The 15,493-nt window shown below is 35.2% G+C and overlaps 1 protein-coding gene across 3 annotated transcripts; it reads left to right on the top strand.

Moving 5' to 3' along the window:
• Positions 1-5,402: 5,402 nt before the first annotated feature.
• On the top strand, positions 5,403-14,340 carry LOC131034988 (U-box domain-containing protein 45). Of its 3 annotated transcripts, none has more exons than XM_057966613.2 (6): positions 5,403-5,831; positions 8,120-8,192; positions 9,474-9,659; positions 10,184-10,291; positions 11,738-12,996; positions 13,145-14,340. In XM_057966613.2, exons 2-6 carry the CDS (start codon positions 8,145-8,147, stop codon positions 13,923-13,925), a joined length of 2,382 nt encoding a protein of 793 aa, XP_057822596.1. In that variant the 5' UTR covers positions 5,403-5,831; positions 8,120-8,144; the 3' UTR covers positions 13,926-14,340. The 3 variants fall into 3 exon arrangements, with proteins under 3 accessions (XP_057822596.1, XP_057822595.1, XP_057822594.1); XM_057966612.2 differs by lacking the exon at positions 5,403-5,831 and adding an exon at positions 5,842-6,118; XM_057966611.2 differs by lacking the exon at positions 5,403-5,831 and adding an exon at positions 6,148-6,797.
• The last annotated feature ends 1,153 nt before the right edge of the window (positions 14,341-15,493 follow it).

The raw sequence follows: 15,493 nt of genomic DNA, 5'->3' as shown, positions 1-15,493 counted from the left end.
TTATTCCAAACAGACAAAAAAAGAACCCTATAAAACTTATCATGATTAAGGTATTTGACACTCATTATTGTACGCTAGCAATTACTGTTTAGTGTAAGATTTCACCCAATATTAGACATTACAACTTTGTTTAGGCGGTGGAATTTTCTTATACCCAACCCACCCTACTTTTTAGGAAGGCAAACTTTATCCCAACTAACCAAAGATAATCTTTACCTTTCCTCTATGCTAGACCATGGGAAGTTCCTCTGAATTTTCTCAAAATTTTCAGCCATTCTTAAAGGGATTTTGAACAATGAGAGGAAATAAATTGGGATACCTTGCAGAGATGTGACAAGAATTTGTAATTTTCTAGCATTAATAAGGAGTTTTCCCTTCCAACTAGCCAATTTCTTTTGAAGCCGCTCCAAGACACAATTCCAGAAGACAGGGGTGACCTCCTTAATGGTAAGGGGAAACCCCAAGTAGACTCCAAGGAAGTCAGCTCACATTGACAACCTAAAATGTTTTTAATTTTTTCATTCAAGCAAGTCGTGGTATTGAAGAAGTAGATCTTGCTTTTTTCATAATTGATGCACTGGCCCAAGATGTTAGCATTGTTGTTCAAACATTTCTTCCAACTCCTAGCCTCCACAATTGAAGTCGCATCAAGCAAGATATTATCATCCACAAATTGTTGCAAAGTAGAAGGAGAAATGGTGGACACAACTTTGATAACCTTAATGTTACTATCGACTACAAGTTTTAGAATGTTCCTTCCTAGCACCTCAACTAGCATGATAAAAATGTAAGGGGACCCTTGTTTGATAACCCTCTCTATCCCAAAGAAACCCCTTGGGACCTAATTCACAAGGATGGAGTACTTAATTGTGGTCACACATTCTCTTAGTAGACTGATCGAGCACTCTTGAAAACCTAGATTCTTGAGGACTTTAAAGAGGAAGTCCCATTTGACCCTATCATAGGCCTTGGAAATATCAAGTTTGAGATTCATACCTAGGAGGAGGCACCTTTCCATCAAGTGCATAATTTCATGTGTAGAGATAGTCGCATCCAAGATTTGGAGACCATGGACAAATCCTTTTTTATTCATATTAATCAACATTCCAAGCAGGGGTTTGATTCTACTCACAAGGACTTTAGAGAAGATCTTATAGATAGTGTGTTAGATAAGCTGGTAGGATCATGAGTTTTGGGAACCAAAGCAATATAATAATTGTTGAGTTTCATTAGGATATTATTCATTCAAAAGAAATCTTTGATTGCCATATTGATGTCATAACCAACAATATCCCAAAAATCTTGGAAAAAGGCCAGGGGAACCATTTGGCTCTGTGGCCTTTTAAGCCCCCATGGAAAATATGGCAAGTCTAACTTCTTCATTAGTGATTAAGACCAAGAGTTAGGTGTTGTCCTCCAGAGACAGGGTTCCAGGTAAGTAGATTAACAACTGTTCTTCCATACCAAGGTTACAGGTCGTGGTACATTCCAAATAGGCCTAGTAGAAGTAGTCAAAACCCATTATACCAATTTGAGTATCATTTGTAATCTTTTGCCCATTATCATCAAGAAGGGACAAGATAATGTTTCTTTTTTTTTCTATCTAAGAGCATATTTATGGAAGAAGGCAAAATCCCTATCTCCCTCCAGCCACTATATCCTTGATTTTTCTTTCAAAAAAATTATTCTTCCTTTAAATTATCTTTACAATTCTCCCTCAAGTCTTCTTTAGCAATGTGGGTCACTTCAAAAAGGTCCCCATTGGCAATTTGAATTTGAATTTTTTTAAGCTTAGTAGTCAACTCCTTCTTCCTAAGCTTAGTGGTGAAATGATTTGTGATGTTGTTTGATGTGGGCTAGTTAATAATTGGAGCAAGGATGTTGTGCATAGCTCATGAGAGAAGGATTTGGTGGAAGGGACATGCTTGAAATGCTAGAGGTGGACATAGGGATAAAAGTTGCAATAGGAGGATATGGATTAGATGTGAATTAGTTATGTGCCTCTATATATGAACTCCATTGAAGCTTGGAGGTATTTTATTGTGGAGTCAATAGGCTGGATATTGGCATACTTGGAATGCGCACACTAATTATAATTGGTTTGACTCAAGGTAGTGAAATCTATGATAAGGTGAGAGGGAATCTTGGCACCATTTTGAGCTATTAATTGAAGATGGTAATCAAGACCAGTTGTAACATTTTCATCCCTTTAGGATCATGTTCAAATTATCTTATATCATCCAATATATGGTCTCGATCAAAATATTCTATAATAGCCTTTGAAGAGGACTGTAGAATGTTTTGAGTTTCCTCTAAAGAGGGCAACTATGGGGACATTCCATAATTAAGTTCCTCTTGACTTGTTTTAATTTTTCTCTATAAACAATAATACCACAACAAAAACCTTAGATTTCACCATTGTTACTTGATACTTGATTGAATGCTTGATGTGGATTTGCTCTTAGATTTTGTAGCATAATATTGATATCATCATGATATTGTGAAGACTTGATACCTGACAATGGATGATGATAGAGATAGCTTGATAATGATAATGATAGATATTTGCTTGATAATAGATTACATAGGATACTTGATCACAAGAGTGCTAGCTAGGGAGAAATGAATGAGTAAAGGCCTTAGTTATATGCCTCACTTAACATTTGATCAATGGTGGAGATTATTTTGAAAGATCAATGGATAAGAATATTTGAGAGATGGTAGGACCTATAATGAGCACATGGATTGACAAGGTGGAAGGATAAATAGAGTGTGAATGCAGAGAAGAAATAAATAATATATTTATTTTATTTATTGGAGGTGGGAAAATTAAATAAATATTTAAAATTTATTTAATTTTGAGAGCAATATATTAGCTATTTAAATAGTTTATAAAAGTTATTTAGTTATAGTAGACCGAAAAATGAATTAATTAAATAATTAAATAATTTAATTAATAGTGGAGGGACAATGATGAATTAATTAAATGATTAAAAATTAATTATTGATGGAAGAAAAAGGATAATGAATTAATTATATAATTAAAAATTATTTAATTAATAGAGGAAATGTTAGCTTAATTAAATAACACAAAAATATTTAACTAATATGGACAGAAGAATTAATGAGAAGGTGACGACATGAAAGATGAAAATGCATTACTCGTTTTTAGATGTCAATAATCATCATCAAGTGTATTGATATAGGAAAACAATTTATAAGAGGTTAAAAACAACCATGATAACGTTCTAATAGTAAACATGGACATGAGAGGGTTCAAAGAGATAACAAGAAACTATAATACAAATTTTAATCAAGATAAAATAATCAAACACAAATGAGAGTTGATTTGAACCCTAATTAAAGTTGATATAAAATATTTATAAATTAGAAAATAAGATCTAGAAAATCTTAACAAAGAAGGGACAAACCTTAAGATCAAAATCTATGTCATGTAAAAAAGTCAAATTCCATTAATGTAATTTAATAAATCAAACTTAACAAAAATTATATAGCTAATTAAATAAATGAAATAATTGAATACATGTAATTAGCACAAATTTAAGAGCTAGGATTGATAATAGAATTAAATGCAAAATTTAAATGAATAATATATGATATACTTAAGATATAATATTCTATGGATGGTGTCATGATTCACCATTGTGTTGGAATTTCAGGGCTTGGTTAGATAAATGCCTTAGAATCTATAAAATGGCTAATTCTCTATTGTGGTTCCAATCTATACATGTGGAATTGATCTTTGTGAATGGAGAAATTACTTGAAAAATAGAATCAAACCTCTAACGGAAGTGAACTAATAAGGAACGATGACTATTGTAGATTCACTTCAACTCAGTATGTTTGTGTCTAAATTGGAGCTATGTCTATAGACAACATTTAAGAACTACTAAGTGAGGGTGATATTCTCCCTAGTCAAGCCCCTAAGCGAACTAATTTAACAACTTTAAATAATGATTGAATACACCAAGCAACCATGTAAGGATGCCACAAATGATGTATGCTTTGATATTGTTGCTATGAGTGCTATATAATAACTCTACAATTTGATAGCATAATTTCAAATGAATGGTTGCATGTCTTTACATATAACATCCAAGAACAAAAATCAATGCACAATGACTGCTAGGAGGTAGACAACAAGGTTCAAATATGAAAATTGGATTAAAAAATTTAGAATTCATATTTATGACCATGAAAATGACTTGGGTCCATTTTGTACCCATGAATCTAATTCAAAATGATAAATGAGAGATCTAAAGATTAAAACTACTTGCTAAAAATAAATGATGATGGGATTAGAATAAAATGATTTCATGAATCAAACCTAAACTAGTGGAAGTGAACTAATAAGGAACATATAACTAGTGAAGATTCACCTCAACTCATTACGTTTGGTCTACAAACAACATTTGAGAGCTACCAAGTGAGGGTAATATTCTCACTAGTCAAGCCCCTAGATGAACCAATTTAACAACTTTAAAACAATGATTGAATACACCAAGCAACCATGTAAGTATGCCTTAGGTGATTTATGCTTCGATATTGTCACTATGAGTGCTCTATGACAATGCTCTTTAATAATTCTCCAATCTGATAGCATGATTTCAAATGAATGATTGCATTTCTTTATAAATAACAACATAGAACAAAAATCAACAGAAATGCACATTAAGTCAACACACAATGACCAATATGAGGTAGACGACAAGGTTCAAATATGAAAATAAATTGAATGAAAAAATTTGAAGTTCATATTTGTAACCATAAAAATGACTTGGGTCAATTTTGTACCTCAGAATCTAATTCAAGATGATAAATGAAAGATCTAAAGATTAAATCTACTTTGTAAAAATAAATGATAATGAAATTAGAATAAAATAATTTCATGAATCAAATCTTACATAAGAACATACGACTAAGAAAAAATTATAAAAAAATAAATTGAATTTTCACCCTTACAAATCTAGAAAACAAAAATTTTATTTTGCCACACAAGTCACCCATCCATTAAGAATCGTGTGGTGTACTCTTAAAGAAAGGTGACTTCATGGATGGACATCCTACAAATTTTACTGGTTGCCTTTTTGGAACACACATGCAAACCTACATCCCAAGTGTTGTTCAGTAAAATCAAACCTACATATATACTTTGCATGTTTCCAATACATGGTATGCCGGGCAAGTAAGAAACAGAAAACAGGCTTACCATTCACTCTACGTGGGAGAAGCTTCATCAAAACGGCCCGTCGGATTGGACTATTAACAAGTGTATCTTCCCCCAATTCCGGTGCACGTACTTACACGAGCTTTAGTAGAAATTTGGGTTAGGGATTCGAAGAGTCTTAAAAACCGGTGATATAAAAAATCCCATTTTAGCTTAATCCAAAACCCATTACACAAAAACTATGAATATATGCCCATGTGAACAGGGTCCCGTTTCGAAACGTGCACAGAAGTGAGGTGGAGGGGGAGGGGCATTGTATTTAGATTTCGATCATATGATAAGGACTTCCCAACAAAGTGTGGTCTTCAAACTTACAAATCCAAGGCAGATCAAGCCGTCTCTCTTGTTTTTTCTCCAAGCCACACTAGAGTTTGTTTGCACCAGTTAGGCCCTTTAGATTTTTGAGCTGCTTTAACTGTTTATCTTCATTTGGGTGGGCTCAGGTGTTGCAGAGATTGATTGAGGATTGGATTGTTTTGGTTGCCAATCTCAATGCCCAATCTGGATATGCTGATATTTTCAGCTGTCTGCTGTGTCATGAAGAAGCCTCCTTGGATGGTGTGAATGGTTCTTCTGCTCAGAGGTATATGCTACGGTTATTTGTCAAAAAATCATCTGCCTGTTCATTTGAAGGCCTCGTGTGAGTTGGGTTTTTTGTACCCAATCAAATACCTATCTGGGTCCTGCAGCCTTTTGAAGGTCTAGTTCAAGTAAATTGTGGGTATGAGGCCTTGTAGCTGAAGTGGGTTATGAATGTTAGGCCCATGAGTGCCATTTTTTTCGTAATGCATCGTATGTTTTTTTCTGGGCATTTGAGTTCCAAGAAGGCCTGGTGGAATCAGATTGTGTGTAGTAGGCCTCATAGCATAAGTAAGTTATAGATACTTGGTTCTGAGTGGAGTTTAAACTATTCATTATATATTTTATCTAGGCATTGGAGTTTAGTGGAGGCCTGATTGAACCGTTTGTGTTTGTTAGGCCTCCTAGTTGAAGTAGGCTATGGATGGTATGACATAATACCTATCCATCTGGGATCTGATCTGAAACTCTACTATTGGTTGCTAGAGTCTTGGCTTTCTGAGATTAATATGCTTTTGGCATATATTGCTTAGATGGATCCTAATATAGCGGGGAAACAAATCTATCCCTTATTCTTCTATCAGAACAAGAGGGTCTAGGAGGCCTTTATCGTATAACCAATGCAAGAGACTATACTTTAGGATTCTTGTTATTCTTGTTGATACAATCTTAGTATCTTCTTTTTTGCATTAAGAAAAAAATCTGTTATGTACATAGAGGAATAGGGTTCCCTCAAGCCATTATTATAGTCAACGAAGGATACGGTTTTTGAGGACGGTTGTTATTGAATTTCGACGGTCGGCTAGTCTTAATCTAGGTTTGTTAGTTTTTCCGGGAGTCTGTTGTGTTTGACCGAGAGCCGGAAGAGGAAAGGATGCTTGATAGTTATAATTTGCTTTCAATTGTTACCACTTTGGGAATGGTCTCTCAGTTTTGCAGTTCTTGTTATTGGAGCCAGTTCCGGTTTTTGGTAGGTTGATTTGGTTGTCATGAAACGACCATTAATTTCATTTATAGCGGAGAACACGGTCTGGGCTGTTTTAAATGGCAAATAGAGCTTATAGCATAGATCATGTCATCATATTCTTTGCATCCTGCAACAATGTATTCTTTGCAGCAACATTAGTTTCGTTTATTGAGTTAGGTTAATAAAAATCCAGGATTACGTATGGTCACATAGGAAGTGGTATTGGAGATTAACTGTTAAGTCATAAGGAAGGCCTGCAATTCATTGTAATCTCTTTCACCATCGTACTTATTGTGATGTTGGTTCTTGTATTCTGAGTGATCTTATTTCAGTGCCTTGCACACATTTTAGATCTAGGGATGGAGGGCTTCAAACCAGGTCATCATGATTCATGATTTAGCTCTGACTCTGCTAATCTCAAAATTTTCTTGAAGATCAGGCATGTCTATGCTTTCAAAAGAAAAATCTGCTTGCTGGATACATCTCCTACAAAATCAATTTTTGCCATTGCCAATCAAATTTTTATGATTAGCTTGTTCGGGGCTTTATGTGTTGTGGCCTCTCTATATGCAGCTTGATTATAATTTCCTAATCAGACTATATACAAATGTTAGCAAAAATTAGATTTTGTAGGATTGTGAAATAAACAGTAAATTTACAAGTTAAAGGGCTGTGCCTCTGTGGGCTCTGTTTGCTGTTCAGTGTTTAGTCATAAAGAAATTGATTTGGTTGTTGAAAATGGGAATTATTACATATCATATGTGCTTGTATTAGGCTCTACTCCTAGTCGAAGATCGAGCAAAATTACAATAGAACTAGTTTTGGATATATCTACTGGCTTTTAATAGCTTTTATTTAACACTTAAATGGTTGTTTGTTGGCAATTTCATTGTTCTATTTATAACTTGTGAATGGTAAGATTATGAGCAACAAATTTCGTGCTTTGCTACCAAGTAACTAAATGCTGCAAGGCTTGGTTTTCCAGAAGATGTTATTCTGTGAATTGTTTATAGTTGGTTTTCAAACACAAGTCTTGTCCTTTCAAAGATAATTTAGGATATTGTAAATAATAAGTGATGAATGTCTTAGCTGTTGGAAATTCAAAGTATTTTTTGAAGGATTTTCCTTATGATATTAAGTAATTGGAACCATGTTGATATGCTTTTGGAATGCATGTTATGATTTTTATCTCTTTATCACTAAGATGGTTTACAAGATCGACCAAACTGTATCTGCAATTTTTTAACATAGGTTGGGATGTTATCTCTTGCCGTTGCATTTTGTATGCTTTCTCTCTTACTTTTTGTTTGCATGTGATAATGCAGCATTTCAGTATAGTTTAAAAATTGGATGGGGAACATGGATGCTGCTGTTGAACAGAGCTTATCAGCTGCAAAGGTAGAGTCTTGTTATTATCATTCCCTTGAAAAAAATCTTGTAAACAGACTTTGAATTTTTTTGTTTCAAATCTTTTCTGTCTCAAGGTTCAAGTGATTGCAAATTACAATAGTGTATATTGGAGATTGCATTTACTTCTTGATGAGGTTCTTGAGAGCCAAGACTGGATTTAACTAGCAATGGAGTAAGAGATATCTCCTTCAGATTGCCTGTTTTACGTCTCATATTCCAGCTGTCTCATGGTTCAAGTGGTCGCAAATTACAATGGTGTACTCATTTTTTTAAGAGCCAAGATTGGATTTAACAAGTAATGGAGTAAAGGGTCCCTCCTTTAGGTTGCCTATCTTATGTTTCATTTTTCAGTAGTCTTGTCATGTTGCAAGAAGGCCATTCTCTAGATTAAAGTGAGCCATGCTTCTTCTAGGGTCAGAGGGTCATGATTTTTCATGGTTAAACTTTAAACTTCATGTGATTTATCAATATTAAATTTTTTTAGAGAAGGTACATACAGTGTTTTGTGCTAGTTTGTCATTCTTCTTTTAAACATACCTTATTCTTTCGCTTCCCTTCCCTCCTGGAAATGATGAACCCTCAAAAATTATTACGGTTGCTTAATTAGTGGCCACTTAAAGTGAGCACAGGTGATGGTTGTCAACCATTTCCCTTTTCCAATTTGATTTGTTGTTATTGTGTTGCGCACGCACTTGTTTGGATCTTGTCTTTTTGCATGCAATTTTTTTTAGTCTCCACTTTTTCCTTGTACTCTTTCTCAACTTTTTTTTCCTTTTGTTTCTAGTTTAATTTTTTAGAGCTCTGTCTCATTTTTAATATTTCATGTATTTCTCTGTCCGCCTGATTGGCTTTAGATCTTATTTTGGGTGGACTCACAGATTTATAATCAATTGAAAGCTGGGATATATCTATTTTCTGTTAGTTTGCTATAATTGTTTTGCTACGAAATAGTCTATTTTGTTCTGTGTTTCATGCAATCTGATGCGCAGAAGTCTCAAGTTGATAATTCTTCATATAACAATCTTCTGGACTTCCATGCATTGCAAAGGTTTGAATTGGTGATTTCTTACTTTGTATGACATTTCCTGTAAATACTTACGTAAATTGCATGGGTTGGCTGCAATGTAAGGATTTTTGCCGATTTATACTACAAACAAGCTCTGATACTAATTAGCAAATCATGTCAATTAGTAAGAAATAGGGGAAAGGCTACTGGCATCAGATCTAATATTTTTTCTGATAGATGCATAAATTGTTATATATGTGCAGCTACATGGAGGGATGTCTAGGAAACTTGCTAGAATTGTGTATGGTATGATGAAAATATTTCCTGCAGTAGAAGCGGCACGCCCCAGGTGTCAGTCAGGCATACAGGCCTTGTGTGCACTGCATCTAGCACTTGAGAAAGCAAAAACCCTTCTTCAACACTGCGCAGATTGTAGCACACTATACTTGGTAATGTGTCTGGGTCCTAACTGCCTCAAATTTTGTGACAGGCAAATAAAAATACAATTTTATAACATTTTTCCTATATCGACAACAGAAAGATAATTCCCTAATTACTTGTCGAGAAGAGTATATTAGATGAAAGCAAAAAAACCTTTTCAGGAGGCTTTTTCACAATCTAACTTATAATCTGTCTTTATCTTCAACAAAGATATGATCATCTTAGGTCGATACCTTGGTTGAAAACTATTTGGTCACTTTTTCATTTCTATGTTAGAATTTAATAAATATTGACGTTATCATAATATTTTAACAGATATTGACACGAACTTAACATTCAAGAAATCAAAATTTGAACTATGCTTGAGATTTAGGCTTTATAAATTGTCTTAAATGCCATTCAAACCCTATTATATTTTTGAATTTTTATAGTAAGGAATGCTTATAGAACTAGGTGCTTTGCGTTTCAAGATTAAAAAGGCAGAAGCTGGTTTCATTTTTTTAATTTATTCTTATCATTTCTGTATTTTCAGGCCATTACTGGGGATTCAATTTTGATAAAATTTGAAAGGGCCAAGAGTGGTTTGGATCAAAGTCTGAAGCGTGTTGAATCCATAGTGCCACAGATACTGGGGCAGCAGGTAGTTAGCTGGCAAATCAAACTTCTTATTACTTTGCAGTATTTTTTGTTTGATCCATGCATGTTAAACTGTCAGAATAATGGGATATGTAATTTTTTCTTCTTCTTTTCTAACCTGTAGTTTGGCAGCTATCTGTGAAATTAATGTTTGTAACAGAAGATCCTACCTCTGAGTATATCTAATTTTTATTGGCCAGGCTAGTTTTAATCTTGTCAGATTTTGACCTTTAAAACAATCCTGAAAATTTACTTTTCTAGGGAAGTGCTTTTGTTAGGAAGAAACATTAATTGTTATCAGTCTATAAAATCCCTTTGGTGCTGAAATAGCCGCCACACTTTGTCATTGATATAAGAAAACCATCTTATGAGAAGTTGCAATGTATGGTTTCTATTTTGTTGTACAAAAGGTAAAGGTATAAAAGTTCTTGGCTGTTTTGGGGTTTAGAATCTGATTTGAAATTTGTAACCCTTGGCTTGCGCTGTATTTATTAGTAGTATTTGTATGCTTGTCCATTGAGTTAACCCAACCAAACAAACAAAAAAATGTTGTCGGACCATTCAATTCCTTATCCAAACAGCATTCAAACTTGTTTCCTTGATACTCAAATAACAGAAAAGTAACGACTTGTTAGGATAGTTGTTCACATTTATCTGGAACATGGTTCAAAAAGCAATATTCTGCACTGGTCTTTGCTAATTGTCTACATTTGACTGACATGGTTATCTAACACCTTTGGTATTGTGGAGCTTTTTATGAACCTTTATTTTGTTTTCTTTTCAACTTCATGTTGTTTAAATGTGCTCACCAACCCGGCTTTTAAACACAAATATGATCACGCCATGTGAGTTTTATACAACTGCTCCTCAAGGTATGTGGTTGGACTTAAGAGAGGTGGAGGAGGGGAAAGAACATGAATAAAGAATTACCCGTGAGAATCAGTGTTCTTCTTATCCTCCCATTTTAGTAAATTGTTTGGTACTTTTGAAGCATCAAATTCCATTTTCCATTAAAACTATTGATAAAATGGTGGATTAACAAAAAATTCTTTTGGCTCCATAGCTTCTTTAGAATTTAGTATTCACATTTTGTTGAAGAGATTTGCAAGTTCTGTAAATGGTAAACATTAATTCTTAAATAGTTTTGTTTCGCCAGTTTCAGCATACTAGCTGAGTGGGATTACAAATTATGTACCATTTCGAGTATATACACTTTTAGTAGCATATATTAAAATATTAAAATATTAAAATATGCTGCCTCTTATATTTCATGTAATGGGACAGCCCTTTATCTTCCACACCTTCCATCTTTACTAATAATAAATTGCATACATTTCAATTGTCTTCCTAGTTGTGAATTCTGTATATAACCTATGGGTGGATGTTGTTAGCTGGAGATGCCCTACTTCACAATTCAATTTTAATTAATGCTACTAAATTTTTGATGTAGATTGCTGAAATTATCATTGAGTTGGAGGGAGTCACATTTGCTCTTGAACCATCAGAAAAAGAGGTTGGTGATGAGATCATTGCATTGCTACAACAGGACAAGGATTCCAGTTGTGAAAATGGTACATCAGAATTGGATGCTTTCCATCGGGTGGCTTTGAAGTTAGGCATCATCTCCTCAAGAGCTGTATTGACAGAAAAAAGAGCACTTAAGAGATTGCTTGATAAAGCTCGCCATGATGAAGACAAGCGGAAGGAGTCTATCATCGTTTATCTTATGCATCTTCTCAGAAAGTATGCTAAGTTCTTTAAAAATGAGTATTCGGATGGCGCTGATTCTCCAAACTCAGATCCGTGTTCTCCATCAGTCAGGAGTTCCCTTGACAAGGTTACTGGGAATGGAAGGAATGGTGATCGCCATGTATCAAGGGTTCATGCATTTAATATAGCCAGAAAGGAGACACCTGGCTGCTCAGGAAGCGTGTTAGTACCTCCTGAAGAGTTCAGATGTCCGATTTCCCTGCAACTGATGTCTGACCCTGTAATTATTTCTTCAGGGCAAACATATGAACGGATTTTTATAGAGAAATGGTTCAGTGAGGGTCATGATACATGCCCCAAAACTCAGCAGAAATTAGCACATCTTTGTTTGACTCCTAATTATTGTGTAAAAGGCCTAATTGCCAGTTGGTGTGAACAAAATGGGATAAAAGTACCAGATCCACCAACCACGTCCCCTCCTTTTAGAGACTGGAGGTGGGATTTGGCAGACTCTGGATCCATCAAAAGTGTTGATGGTGTTCGCTTAAAAGAGGTCAAGATAGTCCCATTAGAGGAAATTCAAATTTCTGGTGCTGCTGAGGACGATACAGGCAGATATTCAACAGGTACTTTTAGTAGCAGTTATTATTGCGACTCTCCAATATTGCTCCGAAATGAAGGATCTGGTGAAACAGAGGATAAAAACCTATCTTGGTCACATGGCATGGTTGAATCAGAGACTGAAAAAGAGGACCCTTGTAAAAGATATGAAAGATTGCTTGCAAGCCTTAGTGGACCATCATTAGAACTGCAATGTAAAGCGGCAGAAGAGATTAGAGAATTGTCAAAAGATAATGATGAGGCTCGTTCGTACATGGGTTCTAATGGTTTCATTCATTCTCTTGTAAATTTCCTACGTTCTGCCATTGATGCATCTGTTACACATGCGCTTGAAACTGGAGCTTTAGCACTTCTCAACATTTCTGTCAACAATAACAGGTAAAGGAGATTTGTGAAAACATATGTTCGCACCTTGCCAGTATACATAATTCCAGTACATTAAATTTAATCTTCAGTTTGTGTTTGACTAGTTGTGTTGGAGCACCGAAAATTCTTTGGTTACCTGTGCTTGTGCTTTGTATTACAGGAATAAAGCAGCAATCTTAGCTGAAGGTATAGTGCCTCTTTTGCTGGAAATTCTTGATTTGGAGACATCCGAAGCAGCTGTAGCTGTATTGCTTATGCTATGCAGTTGGGAAGAGAATAAAGCTAGCATTGGAGCTTCTGGAGCAATACCTGCTATTATTAAACTCCTGGACTCAGATTCTAACCAATGTAGACAAGATGCTATAAATGCCTTGTATAATCTATCTACATATGAGGGAAATAGTTCTCACATTATACTGGCAGGAGCTATTAACAAGTCTGTTTCTCTTCTTCTTGATGGTGAAGCTGACTGCACAGAAAAATGCATTACAATTTTGTATAACCTTGCGTCCACTGAAGAGGGCAGAGCAAAAATTGCTGCTACTGAAGGTTGCATTGGAGCAATTGCAGATCTTCTCGATACAGGAACTTCCATTGAGCAAGAACAAGCTGTAGGTATTCTTTTACTATTGTGCACTAATAGTTTTGAGTACAGTCAAATGGTTCTGAGGGAAGGTGTTATCCCTTCATTGGTTACTCTTTCTGTTAATGGAGGCCCAAGGGGACGGGATAAAGCTGAGAAACTGCTACAACACTTCAGGGATCAGCGACAACAAGAAGTTTTGTGCCAGTCTCAGGATGTGTGCATACCACCTCAGCCATCAAACAATGGGGAGAACCCCAAAGTAAAGAAAACAATCCATAAAACAGCTTCCAAAAAGATTGGCCGAACATTGAGCTTTTTTTGGAAGTCCAAGTCATTTTCTTTTTACCATTGTTAGCATATGTGCTTGCAATATGGTTGCAAAGCATTTATCAGATTCAAAGTGTTTGTAAATGAGTTTCGTTTGTTGTAGAGTTCTAAAATTTTGTCTTTGGTCAGGACTTTTTGGTGGAAGTCTCGACTGTTCTTGTACGAAAAAATAGGTTCTGAATCATCCTACACCCACGATGATTCAGGAATATACTGTACAAAGTTTCAAGAGAAGAATAATTATACATGTCCATATAGCCCTGCTTGGTTGCAGATATGTACAGCAGCAGAGAGAGGATAATCATCTCCTTTTAAGAGGCCGATGCTCTTCTATGTTAGTGTAGCCTGTAAATTGTACCAAGGATTTTGGTTGATTGTTTTTCATCAGTGCATAACATGAAATTTCACTGTCCTGAATCGACTTTGGACTTTTCATCCTTTAATTTTCTGGACATGGAATCTGTTTTTTGGGGCGTTTCAGCCCTTGCTGATCATGCCTTTGAAAATTGCTTGGACTTTTTGGTGGTATCAATTAAACTGTCGCTGTTTGCCGAATAGGACTTATTTGTCTTGTCTTGTGGTTATCAATTAAACTGATGCTGTTTGCCGAATAGATTTATTTGTCTTGTCTTGTGGTCTTTTGGGCACCAGTCTGTATATGTGAGTGCAAGCTGGTGTCGTATGATCATAAATTTCCATCTTTTTTGTCCTGCTTTTGCTAGAGCTATATCTGGAGTACTGTCGCTTCTGTATGCTAACAAATCAAAAGTTACATTAAAACATGCAGATAATTGAGTATTGAATTAATTCTTATATGAAGCTGTGCAACTCTTTATGCGCTTCGCTACCATCCTAATGCTCATTTACCAAAACCAGGCAAAAGGAAGTAAAGGGACTTAAGAATCAAACACAACTCAACTTGAAAGTTGTGTAGCTCATGTACATGAAGTTGCCTGAAAGAACCAAAGACCTAAATAAAATGTGTTTTGAATTATTAATTACAATGGAAAGGCTGAAGTTTACAGACATTTAAGGTTATGCATAAACATGTCTTGATTTTTTTGGGCAAGTTATCTTAATCAATGACAGAATAACTTGCCTTTGGTGAGTAGACGTTTCAAATAACGCAAAGCATTCCAGGCTGTACAATACTTGCGCTTGGAATAATCTTCTGGATGTTTAATTGTTTTGATGACAGACTCAGCTTGTTTTCTATACGAGAACTCAGAAATACCATAGGGTGGTTTTTTTTGTCAAGTAGTACGATTTACTTGCAGTTCACTATGTACAAAATACATCTGATAACGTTTGGATCTAGGCCTTTAGTTTCTTCCTTCTAGCCTTGTTTATCGTGTCACTTTGTTCATCCCTTTTTATACTTCTCAGGTTTGCTCCTTTGTTACTCTTACAATGATCGCACTTATTCATCCCGATGATGAATCACCCTGATGAATCGCAGAGGGTGATTCGAAATGTTGATGCAAAAAATTAATACACAATCAAATCCAGAAGCAATAAAACTTGATTTCATAGATTGTGGAGAACTCATGTGTTCAACGGTTGGATCACTTGTAAGAATTAGCCAGACATTTGAAA

The sequence above is a fragment of the Cryptomeria japonica genome, chromosome 4 (assembly GCF_030272615.1).
Source record: "Cryptomeria japonica chromosome 4, Sugi_1.0, whole genome shotgun sequence".
Lineage (NCBI taxonomy): Eukaryota > Viridiplantae > Streptophyta > Pinopsida > Cupressales > Cupressaceae > Cryptomeria > Cryptomeria japonica.
Note: the sequence above shows the minus strand (reverse complement) of the source record. Positions and strands in the feature narration are given on the sequence as shown.